This window comes from Tenrec ecaudatus, chromosome 3 (genome assembly GCF_050624435.1).
Source record: "Tenrec ecaudatus isolate mTenEca1 chromosome 3, mTenEca1.hap1, whole genome shotgun sequence".
Lineage (NCBI taxonomy): Eukaryota > Metazoa > Chordata > Mammalia > Afrosoricida > Tenrecidae > Tenrec > Tenrec ecaudatus.
This window is the reverse complement of record NC_134532.1, coordinates 170,047,331-170,063,849: the sequence shown is the minus strand read 5'-3', so window position 1 is coordinate 170,063,849 and position 16,519 is coordinate 170,047,331. Positions and strand designations below refer to the sequence as shown.

The 16,519-nt window shown below is 45.2% G+C and overlaps 1 protein-coding gene across 1 annotated transcript in view; it reads right to left on the bottom strand.

Annotated features, from left to right (window-relative positions):
- CHIC2 (cysteine rich hydrophobic domain 2) overlaps positions 1-8,862 on the bottom strand; it is a 32,628-nt gene extending 23,766 nt beyond the window's left edge. Inside the window, exon 1 of the mRNA XM_075544310.1 lies at positions 8,413-8,862. Coding sequence (XP_075400425.1) covers positions 8,413-8,531 — 119 coding nt within the window. The 5' untranslated portion in view covers positions 8,532-8,862. The remainder of the gene's footprint in view (positions 1-8,412) is intronic.
- Between the last annotated feature and the right edge of the window lie 7,657 nt (positions 8,863-16,519).

Here is a 16,519-nt window from a genome sequence, read left to right as displayed (position 1 = left end):
AGAGCCCTGGCGGTATAGTGGTGAACCGCTCGCTCAGTGGCTCAGGTCAGCGGTATGAGCCCATCCACTGCTCTGTAGGAGAAAGATGGGGCTGGCTATTCTACTCGTGAAAAGATCTGTTTTAGGAAACTCTATGGGGAAGTTCTACTCTGTCCTCTAGTACCGCTCTAAATTGCAATCGACTCAAAGGCAACAAGTTTGATTCTTGGAGGGTTTTAGTTAACTAGATTAATATGATATAGGCTGAAGATCTTATTTTAAGGCAGAAAAGCGCATATCACATTTTAGACTTAAATATTAACCAAAACAGTGCATGCAGAAATAAGCATCAAAATATAAGAAATCATGTACTGAATGCCTACTACACATTTAGCCAACCCATCAGTTGCTCTCAGTCAACTCTAACCCATGACAACCTCATGTGCCTTAAACTGTGCTCCACAGGGTTCCCAAAGCAAATCATCAGCCCTCTCTACCAAGGTGCCTGAGGTCAGTATATCATTTAATTTTTTTTCATTTTATTGGGGATTCTTACAACTCGTGTCACAATCCATATATCGCTTACATCAGGCAAATTTGTACATATGTTGCCTTCACTCTTTTCCAGACATTTTCTATTGAGCCCTTAGTATCGGCTTCTTTTTTTTTTTTTGCCCCCTCCCTCACCACCCACCCTCATAACCCCTTGACAGATTGTAGTTTTCATATCTCACACTGACCACTGTCTCCCTTCCCCCATGTTTTCTGTTGTTCTTCCCCCTGGAAAGAGATGAATTGGTTATGTGTCGATCATTGCGATTGGTTCCCTCTTTCTCCCGTCCTCTCCCTCTCTTCCCCCTACCACTCTGGTATCACTATTCCCACTCTTGTTCCTGGAAAATGTGTGTTGTGAACCCCCATCTCTTATCTATACATGTGTACGTGCTGTGGTCTAGTCTGAACTGAGAAGTAGCGCTGGGGTCACGGTAGTGGGGGTTGATTGAGGAAGCCTCAAGGAACCAAAGGAATAGTGTTTCATCGACACTTTACTCTGCACCCTGGTGACTCATCCCCTCCCTGTGGCCCCCCTGTGGGGAGACTGTTCCACTGTCTACAGATGGGCTTTGGATCTCTGCTCTCTGCCCACCCACCGTTCTCAAAAATATGTTTTTGTTTGTTATGTATCTGCTGATGCCCATTACCCGGTCCCTATGACTCCTCATGATCGCACCAGTGGTGTGCTTGTTCCATATGGACTTGTTGCTTCTTTGCTGAATGGTGGCTTGTGGAACTTCAAGCCTTTAAGACCCCATATGCTATATCTTTAATAGCCAGGCACCATCGCCTTCTTCACATTTGCTTATGCATCTGATTTGTCTTCAGCAATCGTGTCAGGAAGTGAACATCTCAGACTGCCGATTAATTAGAACAAAATGTTCTAGTATTGAGGGAGGGTATGAGCTGAGGCCTGATGTTTTCTTCATTTTTGACTCTCATTCTTGGCCTGTGAATAGTATCCCTTTTTGCAGATGATAAAATTGAAATTTAAAATGATTAAATTGATGATAGCTTTGGTTAGAATCTATCTGAAAATTGACATCAGTCTTCTGGACTTCAAAAGTCATCTTCCCATAGTACCATTCGTTATTCTACAAATGTTACTTAATCTATCAAAAATAAAACTCAACTCTTTTCCTAATGATTCTGATTAGGGATATCTTGGGTAAGAACTTAAGGTCTGTATTTCCTCAAGTGCCTTAGTGATTTTGATAAGTAACTTTAGGAAATCTTACATTGAGATTAAGCTAGACTACATAAACATGGAAAGACTGGCAGATCAGATTTTATAAATGGATTCTGACACAGATTATGAACACAAAAAATTCCTGCACAGAAGAGCTGGTAAGAATACTTGAGAGTACCTGTTTTTGAATATTTAAAGCTTAATTTTATTTAGAATGAAATCTTAAATAGTTTTATAATAGATTAGAAAGCTACACCACATGTACATAACACAGAGATGGAAAAGATTCAAGTATATATCACATTTTTATGTAACTAACACTCATATCAAATGGTTTGCCATAGGACATCAATGTGCTATGCCTGATGTACACATTGTATGCACGAGTACTATATATATGGGCACATTATATGAGGAAAAAAACAACAAATAGAAGTTGGTCTAAGGTCCTGGGTTTTTCAACCTTGTTGGGAACATAAACACAGTTGGAATTGAAAAGTAGCTCTCAAAAGTTTTGATAGTTTGTGTTTTTGAGTATTATTTAGGATAATAGTATTTGATGACTTACTTGACATCATAAGTATAATTTATATTTCACCATGTCATCCCTGGACTCTACTTAGCAAGTCATATAAAAATTTAACAACTTGGTAGGCAGGAATCCAGTAATGAATTACTTGGACTGAAACACCAGGTGAGTTTTCAAATTCAGATATGGTAAAATTTTAAAACTTCAAGTTGCTGTCCTACTTCCCATTTTTTCCAAGATCATTTATTCAAAAAGTTTTGCCCTGTATAAAGTTTAGCATTTTTCATATTACCAAAGACGGTTAATGTTATGTTCAAAATGAATTTCTTTCCAACGACAAGGAGTGTAAAAAGTCTCCAGAGGACACTGTCTATCTTAAGTGGCTCATCTTGTTGTGGATAGGCGCCAGTGAGTCCGTCCGACTCGGAGGAACCCTGTGCACACAGAACAAAACCCAGCCCAGTCCGGCACCTTCGTTACAACAGCCCTACGCCTCATAATTGCCAGACAGTCTTTTAAAAAAGAAAAGATCCACATCGTATGATATACTGTTATGAATCCTAGTTTACAAGTTTCCTGTTAGGAGATGCAGAAAGCAAGAAAATAGATTCCTTTGGCAATCTAGTAAGACCAAAGAGATAAGCACATACTCAGAGACTATTTCAAGATCTATAAGCCAGATTGCTTCTGAGAAGCAAGGATGGTAAAACCACATCTCAAGTACATTTTACATTTCAGGAGAGACCAGTCCATGGAAAAGGGCATCCCAAAACCAAAATCTCAGTACCTTTTAGTCAGTTCCAACTCCTAATAATCCTACAGAACAGAGAGCTGCCCCTGTGGGTTTCCAAGACTATAACTTTTTACAGGAGTAGAAAGCCTCATCTTTCTCCCATGGAGTGGCAGGTGGATTTGAACTGCTGACCTTGTGGTTAGTAGCCCAATATGTATACGATTTGGGATATCATGATTGATGGAGGTCAGCAAAAAAGAGACAGCCCTGAATCAGATGGCCTAACCACAGTAGCTGCCACAATGGGCTCAACCATTGTTGAGGATGGCGCTGGCAGCAGTGTCTCCTTCTGTGGTCCACAGGGTTGCTGTGAGCCAGAGCCAACTTGGCAGAACCCAACACCATATCGCAGACCCTATACAGAGCAACGTGCACAGTCCTTACACTCAGGGGGCTTACAGTGTCATCAACAAGATCTCAAAAAGCTCAAAGCAAACGTTTAACCAGCAAAAATGCAAGTACCCGGGTTGTTACTCTGAGTGAACGAAGGAAGAGGAGAGTCATTAAGTTTAAAGAAAATGTGTTTAGCTGAAGTGATTTCTGTGACTCGGCAGCTCATGTCCCAGTCTCTTGTAATCAGAGCCTCTAGCAACAGTCTCAAGAAACAGAGGTATTGCAAGACCATTTATTAAATCTACCGTTTGGAGTGGGGCAAGACTGAGCAGTGTTGTGCACAGGGTCATTGTGTGTCAGAACCGACCCAATGCCACCTAACTGTATGAAACAGCGACAAACACGGAAGGGAGCTCACGATCGCTCCTACGCAGAAGTCGTATTGTAGCCCAGAATACTTTCCAAACTCGTTTTGCCCATTTTCCACAGCATACCTGAAGAGAAAGACAAGCAAAGACAGCCACTGATAAAAGCTGGTGCTGAAGATATCTATTTGTGGAAATAGGAACAGGATTATACTTCAGGAAAGAACACCAGTGAAATTAGAAGAGAATATTAGAATCAAAATTCAGCAAGATCACTTGGTCCTGGGATAGGATTATGCAGGCTAGAGGCAAGCCCATGTTTGATTCTGATTTTAGAGGGATTCCAAAATAGGAGGGAGCAGGAAATAACGTCAGTTCGAAAGAAAAAAAAAGGCCTAGAATGACTTTTAAATTCTAATCTTTAGAATTTAACATATCCCTTAGAGTCATCATCATTGTGAAATATGAAAAGTCTTTAACAAATGATCAATATATTTTGTTTAATGTTTCATTGTGAGGGACAGAGAATTCCATAATTTTGGAATATTCATCGATCTGGCCAACACTTCCTACTAAATCACTTTCTTCTTCATCTTCCCTGAATAACACGAAGTTACTTTAGAACTCATCTAGTCAATTTCCACAAAAAACGGCAAATCTGCTTTAAACTATGAGCTCATCTTTAAAGTCACATATACATACTACGTAATAACAATGTTTATCACGTCTCTCAATATTACTTTTTCTCAATGTCTGTTCTTACAACTTTCTGTTTAAGCTGTCACCCTCCTTATTGCTGCACCCAAATCTACCAATGAAGAAAATATTCACATTCCGCACACTCCCACCGAGTTCATGCTGACGCCTGGGGACCCTGTTCAACAGAGCAGCACTGCTCCATAGGATTTCCAGTGGCGTACATCTTCACAGAAACAAATGATCACCTATCTTTCTCCCAGGGAGCAGCTGGTGGGTTTGAACCACTGACATTTTTCTGTCAGGAGCCAAGGGCTCAACGCTGCCCCACCAGAACTCTTCCTTATCCTAATCCAGAAGTTCTCAAAAGTGACTACCTTCTGGTCCTGATCACACTGCAAAGTCTAGGTCTAATTTAGGGTCAGTATGAAATAGGTGTATTAAAAAACACATTAAAGGAAACTTTGTTTAGGCAAGCAAGACATTCTGTATCCTTATATCCCAGAAATCTGTCCTGAAAATAGAGATAATTCACATTGTCGCATCACAGTGGCATGTCAAACATTATCTTATAAGAACACATTAATTTCTAAAATAAAGCAATAGTGCTGTAACATGTTAACAGAAAAAGAGGCAGCGGGGGGGAAAAAAAAGAGTAGAAATAGTCAACTGCAAAGACCTACTCGACAGTGAAATCTGAGACAAGCACAACCAGATGGATTTATATCCTTCCAGGTGCATCTGGATTACAGCTCATTCTGCTTGCATTCAGTTTACTTTCACTCAACTGGTAGGGAAGGCTGCTCTGAAAACATGGGGAGAGAAGGACAGGGGCAGTGATGAGCTTAGCAGTGTTACTATTATTGCTTTAATAGCGCTTCCTATCCATATTTAAAGGCGAGAACATTTCAAAGTGCTTAACAGGTAGAGTAACACATAAGCACCTATCCAAAATCCTTAATAGGTGCTAAATGGGCTACTCATGCAAAACTTAAGAATGACAGATGACAGAGATACATAATAGTGCTACAAGGATACATAAAAACACGGTTTTATGTACCCTCATAGTACTATTACGACACTATCTCCAAGTTACCATAAAACAAGCAAACTCTCCGATGCAGTAGGATTTATATTAAGTAGTATCAACCTACTTCAGATACTAATGTAAGCCTATAAAAGTTGTGTGGAAAGTGTAGATCCCTATTTCTAGGTATTGTGCTTTATACCTATGCTTCTTAAAATAAAAAACTGACTGGGGAGGACAATAATTAACTAAATCCACTGCTATTGAGTTATATTTGACTCAAAGCAATCCTTAAAGACAGAGTAGACCTGTCCCCAGTAGGTTGCCAAGGCAATATATCTTTATGGAAGCATAAAATCTCATCTTTCTCCCTCCGAGTGGCTGGTGGATTCAAACTGCTGACCTTTTGGTAGGCAGCCCAACGAGCAATCCAATACACCAGTAGGGCCCCTTAATAATTAAAAGGCATCTGGAAATTCAGTCATTGTTAAAGCCTATGAAGAACAGCTCTAACACTAATGGGTTTGGCATGAGTTAGAAAGGACTTGATAGCAACTGGCTTTGTTGTTGCTTTTTAACACTGCCATCTATTGTGTTGAATCTTTTGCATGTACTTGCATGTAATCTTAAAAATTAGAGACTTTAACTCTCCCTATTTTAAATGAGATGGCACAAATTAAATGAGTTAGCCTAGAAATGGCGGAGGCTTAAATCTGAACCCAGCATCTAAGACCAAGGTCGCTAAACGAGGGAGTGGTTGAGAGAGATCACCTGCAATGAGAAAGGCACACTGCTTGCTGGCAATGGTACATTTATCTCCGCCTGACCACAGACAGTGGGATGGTTTCAGCCTTTGCTCACACTACAACCACCTGCTCAGTTTAAAAACAAAAATGCTCTCTCAATGATCCCTGGTGGTGCATTCGGTTAAGCGGTATGCTGCTAGCTGTACTCTGAGCAGCCCAGACAGAGGAGGTGGCTACTCCCATCAAGAGTTACAGTCTGTGAAATTCAAAGGTGCATTCTCTTGTTACCTTGGGTTGTTGGGCCTGAATCCACAGGATGGCAGTGGGTGAGTGGTACCCCTCCCTCAGATACTAGGCCCTCTCTTGGCATGGGTAGTGCCTAGACAAGCGTTGTTTCTTAAAGCTCTCCAGGTAATTCTAATGGGTGGCCCTGTTGAGAAGTATGAATCATTCTCTCCCACCCCGTCACCCTGTCAACTTTTCCAAATACAATGCAATTTACTACTTGCTTCAGAGTACTCCACCCAGCTTACTTTCCATTGGCCCACCAAGTACTCAGCTTTTCTTTAACCTCTGAGGAAGTTAACACCACTATCGCTGCCCGCTTTTCTTTGACAAGGATGTACAGGAGGGAGGGGGTAGGAACACTAGATAGCATGGAAAAGTCTGACAATCCTTGTTTAAGCACCCCCATACTCTGAGTTTTAACACAATGTGAAAAAGAAACGTCCTAAGAGTCCAGCTAGGGTCTAAGTGGCAGGCTATCAGACAAAGAGAGCTCACTTGTGTAGTCAGTGAAAGCCTCCACAGCCATAATATTTGGTCCCGCAGCATATCGAAAACAAGTGGTGATAAGAGTTAACACCTATCTGCTGGTACTGTGGTGATAAACTCTACTGTCGGCATGGTGCTGTGAAAGCAATTATGCCTTGTTTTACCTTCTTAAGTCACCTGAATAAGCTAACAGGTGCTAAGGAAGTCCGAAGCATTACATAAGCATACCCAAAACAGCAACAAGGCTGGTCACCTCGGACACTGAGACACGCCAGCACGTTGCTGACTGTGGTGGGTGGGGCATCTCACTCTTCCACTCAAAGCCATTCACATTCACAGCACAGCCCACTCACCCCTTCTCCCAAATATTAACAAGTGCTCCAGGGAGTTCTGCGACTTGCTGGTGGTCCTAAATAATGTCAAAGTTTGACGGAGGGTCTGTGCCAGAGTTCGCACGCAAATGCCAGCGAGTAGAGCTGACTTCAAGTTGTACAAAACTCTGGGCTTCTCCGAGAAACATTACAAAACTTCCTGCTTCCGGGCCACCCGAACTTTGGTGCGAGCCTTCGCATTCCTTTCTTAGTCATGACCCTGGGTGAAAGCCCACATCCCCTATTGTTTGAGCCAGGCTGGAGGATTTACAGTCTTCTCAAACAGGATGCCACCACCACCCCTCTTAACCACCCCCACCAGTCCATGTCCCAGGAGGGAATTCAGATTCCACAGCACCCACAGAAACCTGAGCAGAGAATGGTCATCGTGTGCGTTGTGTGTGTGTGTGTGTGTTTTCTGAAAGTGCAGATGTCAACAGTATCTCCTTCTGCTCCTTTTTAATTACATGCTCGGCTATACGTTACACCATAACGATGACAGCGATGCGGCTCTGGTTCCACAGACACGAACTCTGAAGGCAACTGGGGAAAACGTGAGGATAAGGGGGACACGCCAACCCCGCCCCCACGAGGGCGACCCTCCTTCCTGTCACGGGGGAATCTCTCCGGTCCAGACCTGGCCTCCAGGGCCCTATGTCCCCAGGCTGAGGCAAAGGAGGAGGCAGCCAGCCAGCCACAGGGAAACTGGAGGAGAAAACCTGGGGGCAGGCACCTCGAAAACACGCGTCCTTCCAACCCCCCCCCGCGGGGCGGGCCCCCCGCCGAAACCTCCGTCCCGAGGGTCCGTCCCACTGCCCAGGCCTGCCGGGCCTGCGGAAAGGGGCGTGTGGGGCCAGCAAGGGCAGGCTCCGTGCCCGCTTCGGAGACCGAAGCAAAGGAAAATAAAGCAAGTTCTCACTTCCTGGTCGCCCGCTCTTCCCGAAGGCCGCCGACAGACGCCGGACCCCGGGAAGAAAAGGGGTGCCCGGGGTGATCGCGGGGCCCAGGCAGCCCCGCACCTCCCACCGTGGCCCTCCCCCTCCTCCCGGCCTTACACGGTGACGTGACCGGAGCCGCGGACCACCACCGGGTCCGGCGAGTACTTGAGCAGCTGCTCCTCCAAGGCCCGCTCCTCGTCCTCCTCCTCCTCGTAGATCTCGTCGAAATCCGCCATCCTGAGCCTCGAGGCGCCCCCGGCGCACAGGGCCTGAGTCCGGCAGCTGGGGCGGGGGTCCCGCGGCCGGGGCTGTGGAGGCTGAGGGGAGTTGCTGCCGCCGGCTCAGAGGCCGCGGAGTTGCTCGCGGCGGTCTCTCGCCTCGGACTACAGAGGAGCTCGGGTCCCGGCTGCCGCCATTACCCTCAGCAATAACAACAACACAATGTCAACATCCGCCCTCCCCCGGGCCGGCACCTCCGCTAGCACTGCCGCCGCAGCACAAGCAACTCGGGCAACCACAGCAACAGCCCGAGCCGCCCGCAGCGGGAGCAGCCGGCTACGGCATCGCGAGACTTCCCGGGAGTGCGGGCGAGCGCGTGGGCGCAAGGGCGGGCGGGCGCGCGCACGTGGCGGCCCCGCGCGCTCCCTGGCCGCCTCCCCGCGCGCCTTCCTCCACTCCCACCGCCCGCGAGGCCTCGGGCGCGCGCTCCCGCCAGCGCGGCCCCTGCCTCCCGCCCGCCCAGGGTCAAGGATCTGGAAGCAGCTGACTGCCGCTGGAAGCCACGACCTCTCGCCTGCCCGGGCAGAGTGCGCGGCGTCCTGTGGAGCCTACAGTTCCTCAAACTGTTCTCTAGCCAAAGCAAACAGGGGAACAGGAAAGCCCAGCTTGGAAGGAGTACGCATCGCGCCTACGATAAAGCCAGTTTTTCTAATAATCTAGTCTCGACTCTGTCAGATTTTGTTCTGTAGTCTGTAATCCAGGGTCTGCATTGGCCCATTTTGAAGAACCCAGCAGATACACCCAGCGCAAGCATGTTTGTCCACTTGACTCCAAGGCTTTTTCCAAAACATTTCCAAATTCATATGCCTTTTCCCATTTTCCTGCTAAATATAGCCCAATTTGTGAAGCCAACTGTTGTGATTTTTTTTTCCTATCAAGAAAGGTCACTGTAGGCATGCCGTCAAACCTAAAATAAATTTTCTACATTCTCCGGATTTGAAGATGGAGTTTTCTTCGTCCAACTTCATCACCCATAATCCATTGTCTCCCTTTGAATCCTCAAAGAATCCCGCTTTCCTTCCTTGCCAGCTCCCTCCGCTCCCACCCCTGTCCCCATCTCCTACAAAATACATAAATAAAAGACTAATGAATTCCGTTTTCCTGTCTACACCAGCATATGCCACTGGTAAAGGATAAGGGTCACCTTGGGTACTTGATTCTAAGCAAAGAAATACTACCAGGTTGGGATGGACTCTGAAGAGGGAGCTCAGCATAGTGAGAATATAAGAGGAAAAGAGCAGTCTTGCTGTACCTAGACTGTGCTCAACGTTCTACATTGGCATCTCACTTGTTGAAGTGGGGATTGTAAAAAAATTAGAAAAGAAACGTGTGATAAGTAGCAATCCCTGGGTGGGAATAAGGAGCCCTGGTAGCATAGTGAGCTATCAATTGAGCTGCTAATAACAAGTTCAGCTAATAACAAATCCACCAGTTATTTCTCAGGAGAAAGATGAGGCTATCTGCTCTCAAAGATTTATAGTGTTTGAAACCCAAAGGGAAAGTCTACCCTGGCCTATGGGGTCACTCTGAATCAGAATCGACTCCATGGCAGTGAGTTTGGTGTTTGAGTGTTTGGGAGTGATTGAGGTCAAGAACAGAAGGGACAACACAGAAGGTGTATCGCTCCACAGATCACATTTATGCATTGATTTATTAACTTGACAGATGGTACAGAGCTCCAACCATGAGCATGTACATGGAGGAGGTAGAGTCCCAGCCTTCCAGGAGTTCATTTCTCTTTCAGGCAAGCAATTGTAATTCTGTACTGAGTGGATTCCTTGCCACTGAGTGGATTCCAACTCCTGAAGAGTAAACAAGCAAACAAATAAGTAAGAAACCCATGGCCATCAAGCCGAGTCTGACTCATAGGGACCCTACACAGCTGCCTCTTTCTCCCTAGGTACACTAGGTGAAGTTGAACCTTTAGCAGCTCAATGCCTAACCCACAGAGCCCCTAGGGCTCAGGGTGCTACCAGCACACACAGTAGGCTGCATAGTCTGGTGTTATAAATATGCCCTAGAACCTGACTGCTTGGTTTTTGCGAGTCAACTGTGCTTCTCCTTATTATGTGACCCTGAGCAAGTCATTTAACCTCTCTGTTCTTTAGCTCATAGTGACCCTGTAAGACAGAGTGGAACTGTCCAGGGGTTTCTGAAGCTGTAAATCTAAAGAGGAGAAAGCCTCATTGTTCTCCTGTGGTGCAGCTGGCAGTTTCAAACTGCTGACCTTGCAGTTAGCAACCCAACATGTGAGAATCGATTTGCTGGCAGTGAGTTTGGTTTGGTTCCTTCCCTGTAAAATGAGGATAATAGTACTTTTATCACCGAATTGCTCTGAAGATTAAACCAGTTACTGTCCAATCAATTCCAACTCATGACATCCCTAGGTGTTACGGAATAGAACTGTTCCATCAGAGATTTTATATATACATATGCCTGGGACATCTGCTTCCAAAGGCCACAGCCTGGAAACAGCCATGGAGCACAGTTCTTCTCTGACATGCCTGATTCATAACAGTAGCCAAATTACAGTTATGAAGTAGCAAGGAAAATAATGTTCTGGTTGGGGGTCACCACAACATGAGGAACTCTATGAAAGGGTCTCGGCGTGAGGAAGGTGGAGAAGCACTGTTGAAAGAGTTACCGTCTTGGAAACCCGCTGGGGCAGTTGTGCTCTGCCCTCTCAGAGTCACCATGAGTCGGCAGGAACTTGATGACAGTGAGTTTGGTTTGAGGTTTTAGTCATAATACCACCTTTTGTGATGCAGTATAAATTTTCACCTTTTCAGTTGTAAATATAAACCCATTTTGGAGACAGTTATATGTTATGCTCATGAGACAGGATTAAGGTGGGATATCTTACTAGAGCAGTAGTTCTCAACCTTCCTAATGCCTCAACCCTTTAATAGAGATTCTTATGTTGTGGTGACTCCCAACCTTAGAATTATTTTCATTGCTACTTTGTAACTAATTTTGCTATTGTTATGAATCGTAATATAAATATCTGATATGCAGGAAGTATTTTCATTGTTACCAATTGAACATAATTAAAGAAAGCATAGTGATGAATCCCCAAAACAATATATAATTATATATTGTGAAATATTTTTCCTAATGACAAATAAATGGAATTTTGTCTTGAAGCATGGGGTAGTATGGGTAACAGTCTTCACTACGGGTACTTGTATGTGGGTGTGTCTGCAAGTGGGCGACCCGCCTGGAGACCGATAGAGGAGCGTTGCCTTAGTTCCTAAGACTATCGGAAATATGTTTTCCGATGGTCTTAGGAGACCCCTGTAAAAGGGTCATTCAACCCCCAAGGGGTCAGTACCCACAGCTTGTACTAGAGGGTGTACTAGAGGGTATGACTCAAGTCCCCTGAGGGTATAGTAGGTAGAAGACAAAAGCTACCCCTCCAACAATACGATCTATATGACCTCCCCTTGCCAACTGAGCATATGCTGAAGTAAGTAAGCCTGGACACACTCTCTCTCTCTCTCTCTCTCTCTCTCTCTGTCCTTCACCATCTAGCTTGCTTCTGACTGGCCTCTGGTTCTTGGGATTTGAGTTTTGGCCTCTCACCTGACTCGACTTCACGAGCTTCTACAGCCTTCTGGATGAAAGCATCCTCCTGACAAATAGGAGGGTGGTAGGGTATCTGACCTCAGTCTCCCAGAAAGCAGCCTTCAGCAGCTGAGGCCAATGCCATCCTCCTCCCTGCTGCATAGTGAGGAAATAGCTATGGGCCACAGATGACCTCCACCTGCTCTCAAGGCAGGAGTCTGACATGCCTTCTTCACCCTGCATCCTTAACACATGATTGGTCAAGGTTAGACTTGTGTTTTCCGGGCTAAGCTTTGCCAACTAGTCACAAGTTAGCACATGTTTGCACTTACATTCATTTATGCATTTCCTAAGCCTGACAGGAATACAGGTCTTTATAGAAGTCACTTGCACGGGGATAGTTGGGGCTTGAAATGGTCAAACCCGATTCTGACACCAACAATCCCGCCCACAGCACTCTGCTTCTGGGGCTAGGTTTAATAATTCATTGCAGTGGTCATCCAGAACTCACAGACAATACTCGTGATCATGGTATTTATTAGGGAAGTTAACAGATTGTAATTCATGTAGAAAATGCCTAAGATGCAGTTGTTCAATGAGAACAGTTTCTTCTCTGCTGTACTTGCAGGCAGATCTCTCTAGCATTTGGCCTCCAGGCCTGGCCTCTATCCTACTCAGGCAATGATAAACAGTGCTTTTAGGGCTGTCGATGCATGTCCAGAGGGCATGCTATTCCACCGCCAGCCTCAGCTTGTGGCAGTCAGCTCCAGCTCCATTGGTCAACTCCCAGCTCCCACAAATAAATGCTTAAAGGTACCCTACTCCACAAGCCAATTGCCTGCCCCAAAGCACTTTGCTTTGCTTATCTGTGGGCTGGGAATTCCACCATCCTGGCTCCTGCTTCTGCTGCTACTTTGCTGCTGTTGAAACTCTCTCCTGGATCAAGGAGCTTTAGTGTGCAGGGGATCTTGGGGTCCAAAAGACAAGCTCCACTTCTAGAACTTCTCTCTTAGGGGTAATGAGATTCTTCATACTGCCTCTGAGATGGTTTCTTTTAAACCTATCAAGATAACCATCACAATTAGACGTGTTAACAATCACTAAGGACTGAATTATATAATCCAGTCAGTATCTTCACCTAGTTTCTTAACTAGATCTATCAGTAAGGATAAGATCACTTGGTGAGATTAACAATGGCTGTGACTACAAAAGCCTTTACTACATGTCAGGCTTCTCAGCCATTGTCCTTTTCATACTTGAAAATTACCTTCTCCCTTGCACACGCCCTTAACAGCTTGTCAGTCAGCCACTCCATGCCTTTATCTCTACTCATTTTAGACATCCAGTTTCTGAATCTCTAACAGCCCTGTACGCTGAGAAGATTAGAGATAAGCACAATTCCTAATGCAAAGAATTTTCATTTCGGTTTGGAAAGTTGGTCACCTGCATCCATAAGCAAACTTAATTCAGAGCAAACCGTCAAATGTCAGCAGTTTACTCTAGTTACTAGTCAAACATCTCTCTTTCCTCATTGCTCGGATTCTGGTCGCCTCAGCCCTAGCCATCCAGGCTAGGTTAACTGGTGACCAGCTGTAAGTTTGGGAATCCACAGGCACCACCTGCCTTTCACACCAGCTTGGCCCCTTCTTATTCTTGCTCAGCCCTGCCTCCCCTTGGGCTGGGCTCGTGTCCATAGGCCCAGGAATCCACACAATTCCCTAACTTCAGACCAGAGCCACCCTTTCATCGTTAGCGTCTGTGGCCCAAGTCAGCGGGTTCACTGGGACATTTCCAAGTCCCCTCTTCATTGCTGCCTACCCCCCACTTCCTCACAACAAGAAGAGCCAGGTGATTACTACAAAGAGCCTAGCAGGTTGTCTGCTCCTTGGCTCTCTTTACCTTTCAGTCCTAGGAGGGAGCGGCTCTGTTGGACAAAGACTTCTGCACTGATGCATCTAATGTAAACCGCTCGCTCAAAAATTCAAAAGCCAAACCATCTGTTTTGTTGTTTTTTTTAATCTCTCAATGCAGGTCTTCCCTTCAAATACAAATCTACTGTTCCCTCAGTGGTTCTTCATAGGACTCGTGTTTCCACCTCCCAATTTCTACACAGGTTGCTGCCTAAAACTAAAACCTGTTCCTTCTGAGCAATTCCTCCTTCTCCTCTTAGACAGCCAATCAAGTATAAGACTAGGCAACCTACGAGCTCTCTGTCATCACAATAGACCTGGTTTCCATCACACATGCAGGCCTTTTTTACAAGACAAGAAACAGTCAATATCCAGAGCAGTCAATAACACATATCCAGAGGTGTGGCTGCCGCATTCTTTTTTCTGATCTCTAATTTCTGTACGGTTGGCTGCCATAGAAGAAGTTGCAGGAACAGGCGACTCTTTGAGGGCTGGCTGTAGGGGTTCAGGATTGGGGTTAGTGGGAACCAATATGGTTCAGCATCTGACTGACTGGTATAGGCTGTCCCATACTGCAGGCTCTGTCCTGAATCCCCGGTGATAGAATTACTTACCTTTATACAAAGAAGGTTGGTAAAGCACCAAATCCACATTTGGGCGTGTGCCGAGGCCAACTAGGAGGGTCCGTGCTGTGAGACCTGAAGTTCTCACAGAGTTGCCCACCACAGAAAAACATGCCTGCAGGCCCATGAAGGTTCCATGTGTGCTAATGTGTCCGAGAGAGGATCAGGCATGCTTTCCTTATTGAGGAGCAGAAATTCATTGTGTGCGTGTTGAAGGTAAAAGCACAGGGTCAAGAAGCTAAAGATATATAAAACTTTTTGAATATTAAACAAATCAAATGAAAATAATAACATATCCTTTAAGTCTTAATACTTAAATGTAATCTTTTCTTCTCCAACCCTGAGGTCTCCATCTGTGTGCACTGGGTCTCCATCTAGGGATACATAGCTCTAGGCCTCTAGCAGGTTGGATCCAGTAGGCCCTGATGCTCTATTAATCATGCATTGCTTAATCAGCCTAACCTTTGCCCCATACCACTCCAGTAGCAGCTTGTTTCCCCTTAGCTGCAGCATATAATTTCTTATCTTCCTTTCATACTTTCGAGAGAACAATAACAAAAGTTACTATCTAAGAGTCCAAAGCTGTACTTTCCTGGGGAGAGGGAGCATTAGAATGGATTGTGATTGCAGAACTCACTTTAAAGGCGATGGAACCATGAGGGGAGGAGAGGCAGAATGCTCTACAACTGATGTGGTGACGATCATACAATTGTCCTTAATATGATCGAACGATTGAACTATTGAATTGTATGATATGTAAATTATGTGCCAATAAAACTGTTGGGTTTTTTTTTCTCTTCCATTTTCCACACCCCTTCTTTTTTCCCTTACAATGTCTCTGCAGCCATTGCAATGAATTTCACTGCTGAACATGGCATGGAGGTTCCATCAGACATTTTCCAGCTCCCACTGTGGATTTCCACAAGTCGGACATATCTCCGCCCTTCATCCTTCGTCACTCTATTCAGAAACCCACCATCTCTCCCACTGCACTCTAATTCTGTGCCTGGGTTTGATAATTCGTTGTAATTGCTACATAGAACTCACAGACAATACTCGATTATGGGATTTACTGAAGAAGCTGACAGGCTACAATGTTTGTGAGAAATGTTCAGGATACAGTTGTTCAGTCAGGATAGGTTCTGCTGTGCCTGCAGGCAGGGCTCTCTCTGGTGCTCAGCCCCTTGGCCTGATCTCTGTCCTACTCAGTCAATGTTACAAAGTGCTTTTAGGGCTGTCAATATATTTCCAAGGGGCATGACACTCCATCTTAAATGCTTAGATAGTTACTTTGGTCATTGTTTCCTCTAAAATCTGAAAGGAATATAAGAAATTACATGCTGCAGTTAAGGGGAGTGTCCAAAGGGCCTCTGCCCAAAGGCACTTAGCTCTAGCTTCATTGATCAACAAATCCAGCCCCCTCAATTAAATGCCCAATGACATCTCACTTCACAAGCCAGCCTCCTGCCCCAAAGCACTCAGCTATAGGCTGCAAAGTCCACAACGCTGGCACATCATGTCCTGGCTCCTGGCTCTGCTGTTGCTGCTCTTCCAACATTGAAGCTCTCTTCTGAACTGAGGAAGTCCAGTGCAGGGATCGTGGGAGCCAAAGGGCACATTCCACCCCTGGCACTTCTCTATTGCTGGTGGTGAGATTTCCCCACCACAACTGCTGAACGACTGCTTTTATACCCAGAAAAATGGCACTCATTATTAAACCTGTTAACAATCACTCCAATCAGTCTCTTCCCCCACCTTCTTAGCCAGACCCATCAGGAAAACAAAATTCAGTTGGTGAGATTAACAAAGGCTATGGCTAGGAGAGCTCTTTTAAAACATTTACAGTTA